This window comes from Geotrypetes seraphini, chromosome 2 (assembly GCF_902459505.1).
Source record: "Geotrypetes seraphini chromosome 2, aGeoSer1.1, whole genome shotgun sequence".
NCBI classification, from domain to species: Eukaryota; Metazoa; Chordata; class Amphibia; order Gymnophiona; family Dermophiidae; genus Geotrypetes; species Geotrypetes seraphini.
Window position 1 is genome coordinate 394,621,711 of NC_047085.1, and position 15,415 is coordinate 394,637,125.

Below are 15,415 nucleotides of genomic sequence, written 5' to 3' on the forward strand. Positions count from 1 at the left end.
TCATAGGACCCTAACACAGACATACTTCAGTACTCAGACTCTTTTAGAAGATACAGATATATCAAATTGACTAATTTGGCTATTTTATTTAGTGCCCAAATTAATACATACTTTAAAATCATTATGAAGATAAGCCAGCTCCAGTGCAGAAATTTTTACCATGTTTTAAGAGAACCAAAACATTAATATGTTTGCTTATTCTTGTTAGTTTCCTTTCATAAGCTATTTTGGTTCTACATACAATTTGTAAAAAAGTGACAATTTAAATAATTGCCTGGCATAGACTTATCACCTTCACTGAAATCAAATTTATTATTGGCCTCGTCCAAAACAGCTTTATCCTTTGTTGACAAGTTGATGGATAATCCTTGGCCTGATTCGACTGAAGCACCCTCGATCAGAATTCAAAACAATACTGTATCATGGTTGATTTAGCAATACTGTGGTATCTGGACTCATTTACTTAATCACCATCAATGGAAGAGCTTTTCAGAAGTTTCACTATTATATCATATACCTATCAGCCAACAATTCCGATGGTTACAGCTTACACATTTTTTCAGGAAGGTGTATTCAAATGTGGCTGCATTATCTACTACTCCGGATATAGTAATTTACATAGGTAAATTCTCAGCCTCTAAAGGTATTGCGTCCTCCAGGTATAAACTCCTACAAGCCAAGAAATATACCGTATTTCCTCATGTATAGGCCGCAGATTATACATGGGGTTTTTACAAAGTGGCCTAGTGGGTGCAGCTGACTAAATGGGGCGGCCTATCTTAAAATGCTGTAACAAAATGCAGGAAGGTAGGAACTAGAATGCAGGGAGGCAGCACAGGGAAAACAGAAGGAACTGATCTTAGGGAGAGATAAGTGGTTCTCCTGCAACCGGCACTTTTAACACCGCCAGGGATACATGGCCTTCCTCCTTCTTTCAGTGCCCACCTCGAACGGTCTCAGGAGGTGCCTCATCCTCCCCACTGAAATGCACGTCCCTGCCTGTGGCTTCAAACCCGCCGTTGGAACCAAATAACTGACACTTGTTCCCGAGCAGTCCCCCACACACCGAAACAAGACCTACATCTGTGAGAACATGCACTCTTCCTCGTTCATGATTGTGCACCCCAACCCCTGCTTCTCCCGAGTTTAAGCAGACAGAACATTAGCTTCTGGATGGCTGCCAGCTGCCTCCTTCCCATCATGCTGTAAAGGGCAGGAGCGATATTTGCAAACTCAAGCCTCACCCCGCACTGCTTCCTGATTGGCTGCTTTCAGTTCTCGTGACAAACATCACTTCTGTCCTGCGTGCTTGTATGTGGTGTGCGTGTTGCTGGAGCGGCGGCCAGCTTGACTGGGGAGTTGAGAGGTCCTGCGCATGCTTCTGGTGGATGGCGGGCAGCTTGAATCGGAAGCCGGGAGGCGCTGGTGGACAGCAGAGGCATCGGCCAAAGCGGGAGGGCAGCCGCATGGGGACTCCGAGGGAAGGAAGCCACCACACTGCAAGGGCTGCAGCACCCACAGGCAGGTAACCACCCCTGGGCCACCATAGCAAACCTTGGTTGTGGAACGAATTGTTTGAGTTTATATTGTGGCCTATGGGGAACTTTGCTTTGATATGAGAGTGCTTTGGCTTACAAGCATGCTTCTGGAACGAATTATGCTCGTAAACCAAGGTACCACTGTACTGTAAAAGGTGGGTCACAAACCCATACTTGAAGTTCACTCACTTGACGAGCAGAAGTGATGGAGATTAGGAAGATCACTTTCTAAGTGAGAAACTTAAGATGAGAAGATGCCAGTGGTTCAAATGGAGATTTCATCAGACTGGCAAGGACTACAATAAAGATCTCAAATAACTGGAGGGGGGTGAGTGGAGGTTTGGAGTTGAAAAGTCCTTTCATAATCTGGGATACAAGTAGATGAGTGTTAAGAGGTTTATTGTTGAAAGGAGCATGGAAGACACTAATAGCACCGAGGTGAACTCTGAAGCATTCTCTCAGGGTTTCTGCAGCTGGCACTGTGCAGCTGGCAGGTTTCCGGGTCTTGCTGCATCTTTGTCAGGTAGAAACCGATGTTTCAGCCACCATGCTGTGACCGAAGTAGTCTTAAGTACAGAGTTGAATAAATGGAAAAGGTAGTCCAATATTGAAAGAACAGAAGATGAAGCCTCTAGGTCATGGAGGTTACACCACGACATGAAGCGTGTCCACCTTTGTTGATACCATTGCTGAGTAGGCGGATTTCTGGAAGCAGTTATAATGACTTGAACAGAGTCAGAAAGATTAAACTCTAATCTAATCTAATCCTTAGGTTTGTATACCGCATCATCTCCATGTTCGTAGAGCTCGACGAGGTTTACAGTAGGAGAAATAGGAAGGAACTACAACAGAGGGTTAGAGGTAGAAGTGTGAAGAAAATTTAGAGAACTTGGGATGCCAAGATATAAGAGTTTCCTTGATTCCTAAGTTGGAGAGAGACTTACATTTTTTGAGAAAAGCCAGGTTTTCAGATGTTTGCAGAAAACTTGGAGAGAGCTCAAGTTCCGAAGAGGGGAGGTAAGGTTGTTCCAGAGCTCAGTGATGTTGAAATTTGACCAAGAGGAACCAAGCTGTTAGGTGCAGCGACTGCAGATTAGGATGTAAGAGAGCCTTGACCGAGTGAATACAGATGGAAAGATCTGCAATGGGATTGGCTCCTTGGCACTCAGTCAAAGTAGCAGGGGGAACCAAGGCTGTCTGGTCCACTGAGGAGCTATCAGGACCATGGTGGCTGTCTCTTGCTTGAGTTTGACTAAAGTCTTCAGAATGAGAGGGATTGGGTGAAACACAGAGGAACTTTGTTCAATCCAGAAGAAAAACATCTGCTTTGAGACGATGAAGAGAGTACTGTCTGGAGAAGAAGTGAAGCAACTTGTGATTGTGGGGAGACATCAACAGATCTATCTGAGAAGTCCCCCATACAGAAAAGATGAGGCAAAAAGACTGTGGAGTTGAAAGACCACTCATGAGGATAAACATCTTCTTTCAGTTCCCTCATTAAGAACAGTTTATTTAAAATTTTTATTAAAACGCTTATAAAAATCTTCTAAGCGGTGTACAAACTAAATCAGGGTACAGAACATTCCCAAAATAAAAACATTAATACAAATAAAATATTCAATAGGTACAAAAATATTTACATAATATTCAATGGACAGCAACTAACAGGCACATGGGGAAGAGAAGAACTACAATACTGTAAGGAAAGTTTACATTGAATGGAAGAACGAGAGGAGAAGATAAGCCTGGATAAGAATAAAATTTTGGGAGAATGCCAGAAGGTAAGATGAAAAACCTAATTGGTAGGATTCATATACTAAGGAAAGTAGAAAAAGGTTTCAAATGTGTCCTTGAAAAGGAAGGTTTTAAGAGAAAACTTAAATTTGCCTAATATGAATTCCTCTCTATTAATACTCAGTGGAAAACTATTTTCTCAGTGACAGCCCCTCAAACTTGGAACTCATTGCCAATGTATGTAAGAGCAGCCTTGACAGATTTAAAGGAAAACTAAAATGTTTTCTCTTCAAGGACGCATTCAATTCATAAAAGCTACGAGACCATTCATTTTAGATATGACCTCATATTTCCCTCCATGTTTCTTTTTCTTTACATATTGTAGTTCCTCCCACTACCCCAATCGTTTCATGTTATACCTTATTTGTCTATTGTTAAGTATTTTGTCTAACAAAACATATTGTTTTGTCATATTCTATTTTATATTTTCATTTGTACATCACTTTGAAATCTTTTGATAATGCGATAAAGTCAAGCTTTTAATAAACTTGGAAACTTGCAAGAGCATTCTGTTTGCTTTGCACATATATGGCTTTGAGAAACATGTTGCAAGGAATTGCTCAATTCCAAATGTGTTCGGCTTCCTGGCATAGAGGAAAAGAGCATATGCCTTCCTGTTTGTTGATATAGTACATCGCAACTTGATTGTCTGTTTGTACAAGAAGGACTTGATTGGAAATATGATCTTGGAATGTTTTTAGAGCATTGCGAATTGCCCTGAACTCTAACAGGTTGATGTGGAATGTCTGTTCTCAAAGAGACCACTGGCCCAAGTCTCAAGATCGTCCAGTGTCAGCATCTATGAGACAAACTTGGTTTTTTCTGTTGCATAGAGCGTTGTGGACCCCTGTTAGGTTGCAAAAATTAGATAGTTCTTTGTCTAATAGATGTTGGCATTGTCATCTGGAAGCAGGAACTTTAGATCATTTATTGTTTCACTGCCCATTTATTATGAATTTTTGGAAATCAATTTGGGACCAAATTAATAATTTATTAGATAACCCAGTGGCATTATCCTATGATACTGTGATATTTGGTATGGAAATGAGAGCAAAAAGTCAGATTTCTGCGAATAACAATAAATTATTACTTATAATGACTGGTGTTGCCATTCAGCAAATTACATATAATTGGAAGGATTGGAGGAGATTAAATTATAACTTCTGGTGGAACTCTTTAAGCCATATCTATAAAATGGAAAGGTTTATTGCATCACAACGGCGATATTTTAAGAAATTTCAGGATGTGTGGAAACTATTAACAAAATATTGTAAAGATTAATTTAAATTATTTCCCTTATATTTATCAATTTAAGGTGTAGGGAGGGGGGAATTTTATTATTACATGTTTTTTATATGATAATGGAATATATGGGTGGGAGGGAAGGGAAAGGATAAGAATTTATGTAATGTACCAATGATTGTTTGTAAGTGATGTATTTATTGTTAATGTGAATGAATATATTTAACACTTAATGTAATTTTGAAAATGAATAAAGAATTTAAAAAAAAAAAAAAATCAGATCGTCCAGGTGAGCTCCCCAAGTGTACATGGATGTGTCAGTCGTAAGACTTTTCTGATGTGGCGGAATATGAATGAGCAAACCTCTGGAGATTTGCTGAATTCAGCCAACAGCAAAGGGAATGATGAAGAGGCAAGGTGACTTTGATCCAATGAGACAAGCTGGCTTGAGACCATTGTGATGCCAAGGTCCACTGAGCTGTCCTTAGCTGAAGTCGAACGAAGGGAGTGGCATGAACAGTTGATGCCATGTGATCCATGACAAGCATCATTTTTCTCACTGATATGTGTTGTAGCATGGACACCTGGTTGCAAAGATGAAGCATGGTGTTTTGTCTTTGTTGAGGAAGGAATGCTTGCAGAAGAGTAGTGTTTAGAAGAGCTCCTATGAATTCCAACACTTGAGAGGGCTGAAGATGAGACTTTGGAAACCTGATGAACTCTAGAAGTTGAAGAAAAGTTATTGTCGCCTGTGTTACTGAATGCACTGTGAAAGCTGATAGAGCTTTTATCAGAAAGATCCCACAGAGCCCTGATGAAACCAGCAGGAGGAACAAAAATTATGATTCCCTCCCACTGACTGACGAGACCTGTTCACAGGAGAGACTTAGCAGCACTGGTCATGAGGTCATCCAGACCTTTACCAAAAAGAAGCTGACCCTTAAAAGTAAGTCTGCGCAAGGAGGCCTTCAAGGCAGCATCCCCAGCCCAATGATGTGTCCAAATGTCTCAGCTATTGCACTGGAATATGTAATTTCAAAGAAGAAAAGGAGGAGCCAGATCTCACTCAGAAAATCCAATGCAGAGGACAGGTTGGTTAAAATATTGACAGTCTGTGCCAACAGCAACAACTTCTAGGCCACAAAATCCTAATACTGTATCTGATTTGGTAAGAAGCCTCTATTTTTACTTCAACAGCAGACCATTTGCCGTATCCTCCAGATCTGCCAAAAGCACAGACCAGATTTAAGGTAGAATGCACAAAACAGTTAAAGATGGAGGATTCAGCATTTTCCCTTTCCCCCAGGTACAAAAAATTAAAGAGAACCTATCACCTAGGTCCCCACCCAATCATCCGCAGAGTCTAAGGCACCATTGCAGAAATGCAGCCAGGCAAATCTGATGCAACTTAACGGCAGATAAAGAGCTTAACTACTTCGAAAGCCACTATTTGTTATTGGAACAAGATTAACAAATGGTATATTTACTATAACACATTAACAATAATCCTAACAAGCAGCTTCCGTTTGTTTCTCTTTCCCCATAGGTATGCGCTCCTTTTTGCATTATTCCCCAAAGGATGCTTCCCACTAACAAACCCACAACCGCCCGAGGCGGGACCGGCTTGGACACCCCTTTTCTCTAGCTACACCCTCGCTTTAGAAAAGTACATTTTAGCAGAACCTAGATGCCAAAATACTTTATTAAGCATGAACTAAGGGCCCATTTTACAAGGCCGCGGTAGCCGAATCTCCCGCGGCAAGTACGCCGACGTCCATAGGAATTAGATGGGCTTCGGCGCATTTGCCGCGAGGGAACCGCTACTAAACGGAATCCTAAAGGAACTACCGAAACGCAACTCACTGCGCCTTCCAGTACGTGTAAATACAAGGAACAGCGTCTTCCGTTCCTCCTCTCTGGCACACGCACTTCAAACCTGCAGTTCCGCGCGATTACAAACCGCCAAGAGCTCCGCGCAAACCATAAGCATGCGCATTAGCACACCGCTCCTCTAATGTCAAGCAATGGGGCGGAGGCTGAAAACACCGCTGAAAGGACATCTCTTCACCTGTAACAGAGGGAGCTGAAGCGTCTGCTGGCGAACACATAACACAGAGAAAATCAACGAAAGGGGCCAAAATCAACCAGTTATTTCTCACAAACATCCTACCTACTGACTCCACATGCCTTCTTCTTCTGAAAATATACCGGATGTCCGGGGCGTTAAGTCCGCCCCTGCTGAGAGCCTATCACGTGTTTTGCAGCTTTTATACTTAGAGCAGTGCCCCGAAGATATTCTGGGTGGGCCATGAGAGATGCCAGAATTTTACTTTATTTAAAAACATTCCCTTCATAAGTATACATTCGAAAAGGTGACACGAGTCTGCCATTATTATAAGTATCTGTATGCATAGCTATTTTCTTTTCCATTTACACCTTCTCTTAGTATTTCCCAGCATGTTGATTGCCTTCCTCTTTGTGTAGTCACACATTTTTCTGAATGCTAATGATTTTGTCTTTACCATTCACATTTTACTAAAGCTTAGTTGACTGTAGGAGTCACTAATCTACAGTAACTCAGTACGGTGACGGGATAATCGCGCGCCAGATGCCAGCGCGCTGACAATCAATCGCCGACAATTCGGCAGAAGACAAGCACGCAGGGGAAAAATAATTTTTAAAGAGCTCCGACTGGGGGTTTGGGGTGGTAACCCCCCCCCCCCACTTTATTGGATAGTGTTTGCGCTGCCGTTGCGGGGGGTGGGGGGGTGAACCCCCCCACATTATAGAGAAAACGGAACTTTTACCGAAAAAAATCAGAAAAGTCCCGTTTTCGCTATAATGGAGGTTTCCAACCCCCCGAACCCCCCTCCAACAGCAGCGTGAACATTAACTAATAAAGTACTGCTGGTTAGTGACACCTGCTGTAAAAGAATAACTCAACCTGTAGTCAACCTCATGAGCTGCATTATTCAACTCCCTAGGAGCAAGGGGCTGCTCACATACAGCTCAATGCATCTGGGAAGTTCTTTTAAGAGGCTGAAGCTTTACAAAATTAATAGTGCTATCCCCTCACCTTCCAGGCCAACCTTTGCAGTCTAGGGCAAGAGGTAGCCACAGTCAAAAGACCCTTCTATGGGACCTTGACCCCTAACATTAGTACTGTTGAGAGTTCAGCTAGGGATTGTGGCACCATTTGGAACCTGGTGCAGGCCAAGTCAGGAGTGACTAAGGATCACTCTTCCAGACCCCCTAGACCAGTGGTCTCAAACTCAAACCCTTTGCAGGGCCACATTTTGGATTTGTAGATACTTGGAGGGCCTCAGAAAAAATTAGTAAATGTCTTATTAAAGAAATGACAATTTTGCATGAGGTAAAACTCTTTATAGTTTATAAATCTCCCCCCCTCCCCCCCGACGGCCTGCATGTTCCCCCCTTCTTTGCAGCTTCCCCCCTGACCTCCTGGTCTTAGTTTCAGCTAATTACTGCAGCCTGCAGAGAGGATTGCTGGTGCTGTAGCATTCCTTGCAGGCTGCCATCGGCCTCCTCAGCACATTCCCTCTGCCGCAGTCCTGCCCCTCCTCTGACGTCAGGGGCAGGATCGCGGCAGAGGGAACGTGCTGCTGAGGACAACGGCAGCCTACAAGAATCGCTACAGCACCAGTAATCCTCTCTGCAGGCTGCGGTAATTATCTGAAGGTAAGAGCGGGAGACCAGGGGGGAAGCCGAAGGACGCTGCAAAGAGCAGGCAGCACTAGTAAAGACCGTGGGCCACAAAATAGTACCTGGCGGGCCGCATGTGGCCCCTGGGCCGCGAGTTTGAGACCACTGCCCTAGACCACTAGGAATTGATAAAGGTAGGCAGGGGAAAAGGGAGGGAAAGTATTGTTCATTCTGAAAAACTCCAGTCCTTTTAAGATGGCACCAAGGAGAAATCAGGCTGTATGTTGGCAGCCTGATGCTCCTATGAGAAAAATGTGTCAACTTTAAACTGGTATTATTTTTCCAAGAATAATGCAGATTGCAGAGTTTGATGCAAGCTAGTTTGCATAATAATGAGGTGCTTTGCATTTCATTATGCAGCCCATAGATTTACTGTTTAACGCACAATAAGGAGTAAAAATCACTTGTTATTCCTTTAATGTACATTTTCTTAATTACAACTAATTATTAGCCTACCAAAGGCTAAGAAAGTTATAAGATTGCTCTGTGTATGTCTCTAAATAACTTTTTTTGTTTGGTATCTTATTAATAACAAATATTAAAGACATGGATGGGGGTGCAGATACATGCATATGTGCAGACCCTTTCACTTTTGCATTCAGTGGCTATCCAGACTACAGTGACTATCCAGGAGTGTTTACGTATTTTATTCAACACTGTTATAATCCATATGGTTCTCGTCTAGTGAAGCATAGGACAACTTGGACCCCTGAGGAAGGAGTGTTTCTCCAAAACACGCACCGTATTAGGTCTGGTCCCCATACACAATATTTTAATATTTTATTGTTTTTTAATAAAATTCCTGTTACTTGTACATTCTTCTCTGCAGTCCTTTTTTTATTTTTGCCCAGACCCTGGATATGCACATCTTAAAAAGCAGGCTTCTTTAGTTGAAGTGACAGTCATCTAAGCACAAATTCAAATTAAAAGAAAAATAAACAAAAATATTTATTTCACCAGTATTTCAATATGTAATCATCTCTGGATAACAAGCCATCAAAATTATTAGTGCTAACACATTTGAATAATACAGTACAGCGGTTGTATATGTAGGTGATTGAATTGTTTCCCATAGTTCCATAATCTTCAGGGATGCTTCGATTTGGATGGTGCTGAATCCTGAGTTTTTTTCATTGCTTTAGCAATTCTTTCATTTTTCAACTGTAATATAATAAAGCCATTTTTAAAAGTATTCCAGAAACAGTTCCCAAGCAGAAGAAAAGAATATATGGAATAAAAATTTAAAAACATCATAAAGTTAATTTTATATTATTTTCTGCATTATAAAGGGATATAGCCTAGCTAAAATGATGGGATTAACTCCTAGAATGCCTTGGAAGGTCCTTCTGCAATGCTATGATAATCTGTGGAATGGCAGTATGCACATTAACATAGTGCTCAGCCTGCAGTACCAGCATTTTCTAAATACAAATCACCAGAGGTTTTTATACCTGGATATTCATACTGGTCTGTAGTGTTATGTTATATTATGATGTTAATCAGGTTTTCTATTCACCTTTACCTATTCAGTTCAAGGTTGGATTACATTACAAGAGGTTGGGTCAATTACTCAAGAAGTTACAATGGACAGTTTGACATGGAAATTCAATAGAGTTGCTAGTACAGGCAGTTCTCCGGAGACAAGCAGGTGATATGCAGGCACACTTGTTGGTGAAGACTTCCGAGTCTGAGTGCCGGTGCTCTCCCCCAGCTATGGTAAGCTTTTGAGCTTACTGGACATGTGCAGGAGACCCTACACCTAGAGCTCCTCCCCTCACTTTGTCAGTTTTTTATTCCGTCATTCCTGACAGGTCGCAGCTCTCCCCTCTTCCTCACAGAAATAAAATAAAAAACCCAAAACTTAAATTAATAACTTCTTCAACAAACCAAACAAAAAGAGAAAACATTTTTCCTTCAGCAAAAAAGAACAATATACAAGAACTGGAGCCTTAAAAAGCAACAAATAATTCCTGAGCAATGGCGTAGGGTTTACCGGCAAGCACTAGGACTTTGAAAGCGCTTTTTCTCCATGGACAAGCAGTATAAGTCAGCCCCACTTTTGGTGGTGACGTCATCTACGTTCCCAATTCGGAATTTTTCTCCCAGAGCTCAGGTGAGGCTTTTGGGAGCCTCATCTGAGCATGTGCAGGTAGCCCTATATATACCTGTGCTGGTCCTCCCTAATCCAGTTTAGTTCATCTGCCCTTCCCAACGGCTGGATCACAGCTCTACACAAAAAAAAAAAAGGAGAAGAAGAAGACAAAGAAACCAGAAGGAAATGGCAAAGGAAGCAGAAAAAAACACTGTAAAACCGGGATTCAAGAAGTGCCCGACCTGCAAGAGGAAAATGAGCTCCACGGACCCCCACGAGGTGTGTGTCCGCTGCCTAGGAGAGGCTCACCTCATGGCCGCCTGCCCTCAATGCCTCAAGATGTCCCCGAGAGCCCGCAGAAACCGCCTGCACATGCTTCAAAACCCGGGGGAAGACAAGCAGAAGGAGAAAAAATCCCCACCAGCAACAGGGAAGACACCATCTGCACACCTGACGCTGGTAAAGACCCCCCGGGAGCCCAATCGGCAGCCGCAGCAGCAAACCCTGCATACCTCCTGACTAAAGAAGCCCCGCAACAGCAGAGCAGACTGCTCTTAAAACTCTCCGGCTTCATGAAAGCCTCCCCGACGGCTGCTCCAAGGCCTGGGCTGAGCACAGAGGTGCAGACAGTGGCAGAAACGGCCGAGGGTCTCCTATCCCCTCCACCAGCCATTTTACAAGCACAGATCCAGGTCGGCTCCAATTCTGCACAACGCCATGTTGCCTGCCGCCTCAAGACTACAGTGGCCTCGACTCCATCCCAAGATGATGTCAGCGTGCCAGGCTCCACCCCCTTAAAGGCACAGCCACAGCAAAAGGCAAACCTGACTACAGACAATGCCTTTGCAAGAATGGATCCATACTCTGCCCACTTAAAGGGACAGGACGACATGCCTCACAGGATCCAGCACACCCAGACCAAAACGATAAAGACACAGAGGATCAGCAGGGCAAGAGGCCAGGAGCAGGGGCAGACCCCACCAGTCAGTAGGTTACCCACATGCACCCGCCGCAACCCACAACACCCAGCCATACCAACCAACCACCGCATAACCTCGGACTGGTCTCAGTAATTGGGGGCTTATCTCTGTCCCTCACCTGATATCGATGCAGCCTCACCCCTCCACAGTGAGGTAGCAGGGATGCAGAGGGGACCATCCCCGACAGGGACCCCATCCTTTTACACCCTCTGCACCCCGCAGCTGGAGAGTCACCAAAAGTGGGGCTGACTTATACTGCTTGTCCATGGAGAAAGCGAAGTTACTTACCTGTAACGGGAGTTCTCCGTGGACAGCAGGATAAGTCAGCCACACTGACCCTCCCTCCTCCCCTATGGGTGACGCTGCAATAAGACTCAAGCTAGGGAAGTCACTGAATTAGGGAGGATCAGCACAGGTATATATAGGGCTACCTGCACATGCTCAGATGAGGCTCCCAAAAGCCTCACCTGAGCTCTGGGAGAGCAATTCACAGTAATACCGCAATGGAGAGCAATACACACAGAGCCTCTTTGTGCCAGAACTTCCAAGAAGGCGACAAGGCCACAAACTTCACCGCTTGTTCCCTCCCCCCAGGGCCCTGTCTCAGTACTGCAAGGGGAGGAAAGCAAATTGCTATCAATGCCAACAAAAAATTTAAAAAACGTCAGACTCGGCAGGCCAGAGGAAGAAGCGCCCAGTGTTTGAACAGTACACTACAGTACTCCTTCACCACCATCAGCATAGAGCTCAAATTGTGAAACAGAAGTGACTTTGTCAATTACTGAGACTATAGTGAAGGCTCCCATGTGCTCAGTCTCGGCCTTGCAGTCCACTCCTGTCCTGAATCAGCAGATGTCATCTTTGGCTTCAGGTAATATTTCTAAACCTACTAAAAGTTACTCTATGTTCAAAGGAAGGCCTCTCCAACACCTCCCCTTCAAGATCATATAACTTCTAAGCGACCCTCTCTGCCAGATCCTCCTTCCCAGGGCTCAGACTCCATTCAGACTTTCCAATTTTTTCCTGCTTCTACAATGTTTTATGCTGGACAGTGCTGCTTTACTTCAGCATTCTCCTCCTGCTCCTCAACTTCTGGAGGCCCAGCAATGCTCAGCCTGTATTGAGCAATATCCCTCCAAGGACCATATGCTTTCAGTCCCTTTGGCACCATATCCAGACATAACTTGGGGTCCCTGCACTCCCATCTGCTCTTCTCCAACACAGGGTGCTCCTTCTCCTCCAGACTGGTCAGATCCTGATGCAGTTCCTATTTTGGATCCTGATTAACCTCCTCGACCGTTCCAGTCTATGCAGCTAGTTCCAACAGAAGAATACTCCTTATCCAAAATTTTTGCAAAAGGTATCTATCCTGCTCAGCCTTAGTCAAGTGGCAATACCTATAGGCAACAAGGATTTTCAAGCTATTTTCCAATCCTGTAAGACTCCAATAAAGAAACTTGTTGCACTGCCAATACATCAAGTACTGCAAGACCTGAAGTTAGCTAATTGGCAAAAATCCATCTCAGTATTCACAGCTTCAAAATATTTGGAGTTGAAGTATAAGGTCCAAAAAGCACCTGGTCACACCCTTCAGCAGCTCCCTTACCATTCAATGATATCGGGGTCGGCTATTAAAACGGCTAAGACAACAAAATCTCTGTTAAGTGCTCCCCAGAAGGAAATCTTCCCATTGCCCTTCAAGAATCCACTTACCATTTAATTAAATCCAATTATGATGCCTATGACATGACGTCCCGAATGGCAGAAGTGGCTAAAGTTGCTAGATGCACAGCATGGTTTAGAGCTTCAGATCTTGGCGAAGACCTTCACAATAGACTGGCAAGTGCTCCCTGCTTTTTTGGTGAAAAGGTAAAAGCGACAGTCTCACAACAAAGAAGATTCCTCAACTAGTAAGGAACTGTCAGCACATCCCTTGGAACAACCTCAACAGCTTTGATGCCCTTCCTCTTTGTTTTCTTATTGTAGAGCATACTGTCAACAGTTTTTTCAACAGTATTATTCGCAACACAGATTTGCTCCTTACAATCAACCTGCCCTACAAAAGATCACAGTCTTCGCCTTACACTCTCAACATACAAGGGACCATAATCAATCATCTACATCTCAACTTCCTCCTCTTAAACCTACTTCTAGTTTTTAACCATCTGCCAGTGGGAGGGTGGCTAACTCACTACTTTTCAGCTTGGAAGGCCTTTACAAAGACCAATGGGTCCTCCGTATAATTTCTCAAGGATACTTCCTCAATTGTCTTTCCCACACTCTCAACCACCTCTGCCATCCAAGGCGCCACACCAGCACATTCCAAAACTTGCAGCAGAGGTATCCCTTCTGCTGCGCAATGCCATTGAGGAAGTCCAGATTGCCAAAATAAACAAGGGCTTCTACTCTAAATTCTTCTTCATTCCCAAAAAGATGCAAGGTCTTTGTCCAATTCTCGACCTCAGACCACTCAATACCTGCTTCAAGAAGGGAAAATTCAGGATGATTTATCTCTTAGCAATTTTTCCTCTATTGAAACAATATGGTTGGTTAGCCGCCCTAGACCTCAAGAATGCATACACTCACATTTCTATTTATTCTTCCCACTGGCACTTCTTCACTTCAAGTTCCTCAACCAGAACTTTTAGTACAAGGTTCTACCTTTTGGCCTGCCTTCAGCACCAAAGGTGTTCACAAAGTGTCTAGTTGTAAGAATGGCACACCTGCAAAATCAGCACCATATGGTGTTTCCTTAACTAGACGATTGGTTCTTAGTAGCACATTCCAGAGACCATTTATTGCTCACCATCCAAACCACGGTTCTAACCCTATAATTGCTGGGATTCATCATCAACTTCCAGAAGTCCAACCTTACTCCAACACGTTTCCTCATGTTCATTGGAGCACATTTAGACATGGACTCTGCAAGGGCCTATCTTCCCCAGACAGACATCAGTCTGGCACTTAAAATGATCTTCTGCCTTATCAGCTCACACCATTCTACGTCTCTTAGGTCACATGGTAGCCTCAATTTCTCTCATGCCACATGCAACCCCTACAGTGGCACCTCAAATTACACTGGAATCAACTATTTAATTCTCTCGCCAGGATGATTCCTCGTTCTGCAAAGATTCCAGCTTCCCTCCTCTGGTGAATTCACTCCACTTCCCTACAGGCTGGCTATCCATTCCAACTTCCACCTCCTCTTCTCACCATAACAATGGATGCTTCCAACCAAAGCTGGGGGGTACATCTTGACTCCTCCTTCAGACTCAGGGTCAGTGGTCAATGAAAGAACGATCCCTACATTTCATCCACTTGGAACTATGTGCAGTGTATTATGCTCTTTCAGCCTTCCATCCTTGGATTTACAACACATGCATTCTTATTCAGATAGACAATCAAGTAAAATGTTCTACATCAACAAGCAGGGATGTTTGAGATCTCTTCCACTCTGCAGAAAATCCTATTGCCTGTGGACCTATGTTCTGACACTTCGGGTCCATCTACAAGTAGTATATATTCCAGGAGAACATAATATCCTCGCAAACTCCATGAGCAGGAAACTTGACCCTCCGGAGTTGACTCTCAATCCTTTCATCCTACAGCAAATATTCCAACACTGGGAAACTCCCCAAGTGGATTGCTTCTCCAGAAAATGCCAAATCCGGCACATTTTTCTCTCTTTGTCTAGCTCCTCAAGCCATAGCAAGGGATGCTTTCTCCATTCATTGGAGCACAACCTTCTCTATGCCTTCACACTGTTTCCTCTAATTTCCAGAGAACTTCAGAAAGTTACCAGAGACAAAGCTTACATCATACTCATTGCTCCTTGATGTCCCAGACAAATCTGGTGCCTACTCCTTCTGGACGTTCCCCCAATTCACTTGGGAGACCATCCCTCTCTTCTCTCTCAGCAGAATGGTGAACTACTACATCCCACACTCCACAGTCTCAGTTTGACAACTTGGAAATTGAAAGTTCGCCCCTAACTCACCTCCCACTTTCTCAACCTGTGAAAACAGTTCTTCTTGCAGCAAAGTGCC

General features: G+C 43.6%; 2 protein-coding genes across 12 annotated transcripts in view; both read right to left on the reverse strand.

Moving 5' to 3' along the window:
• The window catches only part of STK31 (serine/threonine kinase 31), a 620,303-nt gene extending 613,502 nt beyond the window's left edge, over positions 1-6,801 (reverse strand). For 5 of the 8 annotated variants that reach the window (XM_033930858.1, XM_033930859.1, XM_033930857.1 and 2 more), the window contains exon 1: positions 6,643-6,742. In XM_033930858.1, coding sequence (XP_033786749.1) covers positions 6,643-6,739 — 97 coding nt within the window. In that variant the 5' untranslated portion in view covers positions 6,740-6,742. The other 3 variants (XM_033930854.1, XM_033930851.1, XM_033930855.1) reach the window with 3 other exon arrangements.
• A 2,425-nt stretch (positions 6,802-9,226) lies between these two features.
• FAM221A (family with sequence similarity 221 member A) overlaps positions 9,227-15,415 on the reverse strand; it is a 226,730-nt gene continuing 220,541 nt past the window's right edge. For all 4 annotated transcript variants that reach the window (XM_033930865.1, XM_033930866.1, XM_033930868.1 and 1 more), the window contains one exon: positions 9,227-9,458. In XM_033930865.1, coding sequence (XP_033786756.1) covers positions 9,384-9,458 — 75 coding nt within the window. In that variant the 3' untranslated portion in view covers positions 9,227-9,383. The remainder of the gene's footprint in view (positions 9,459-15,415) is intronic.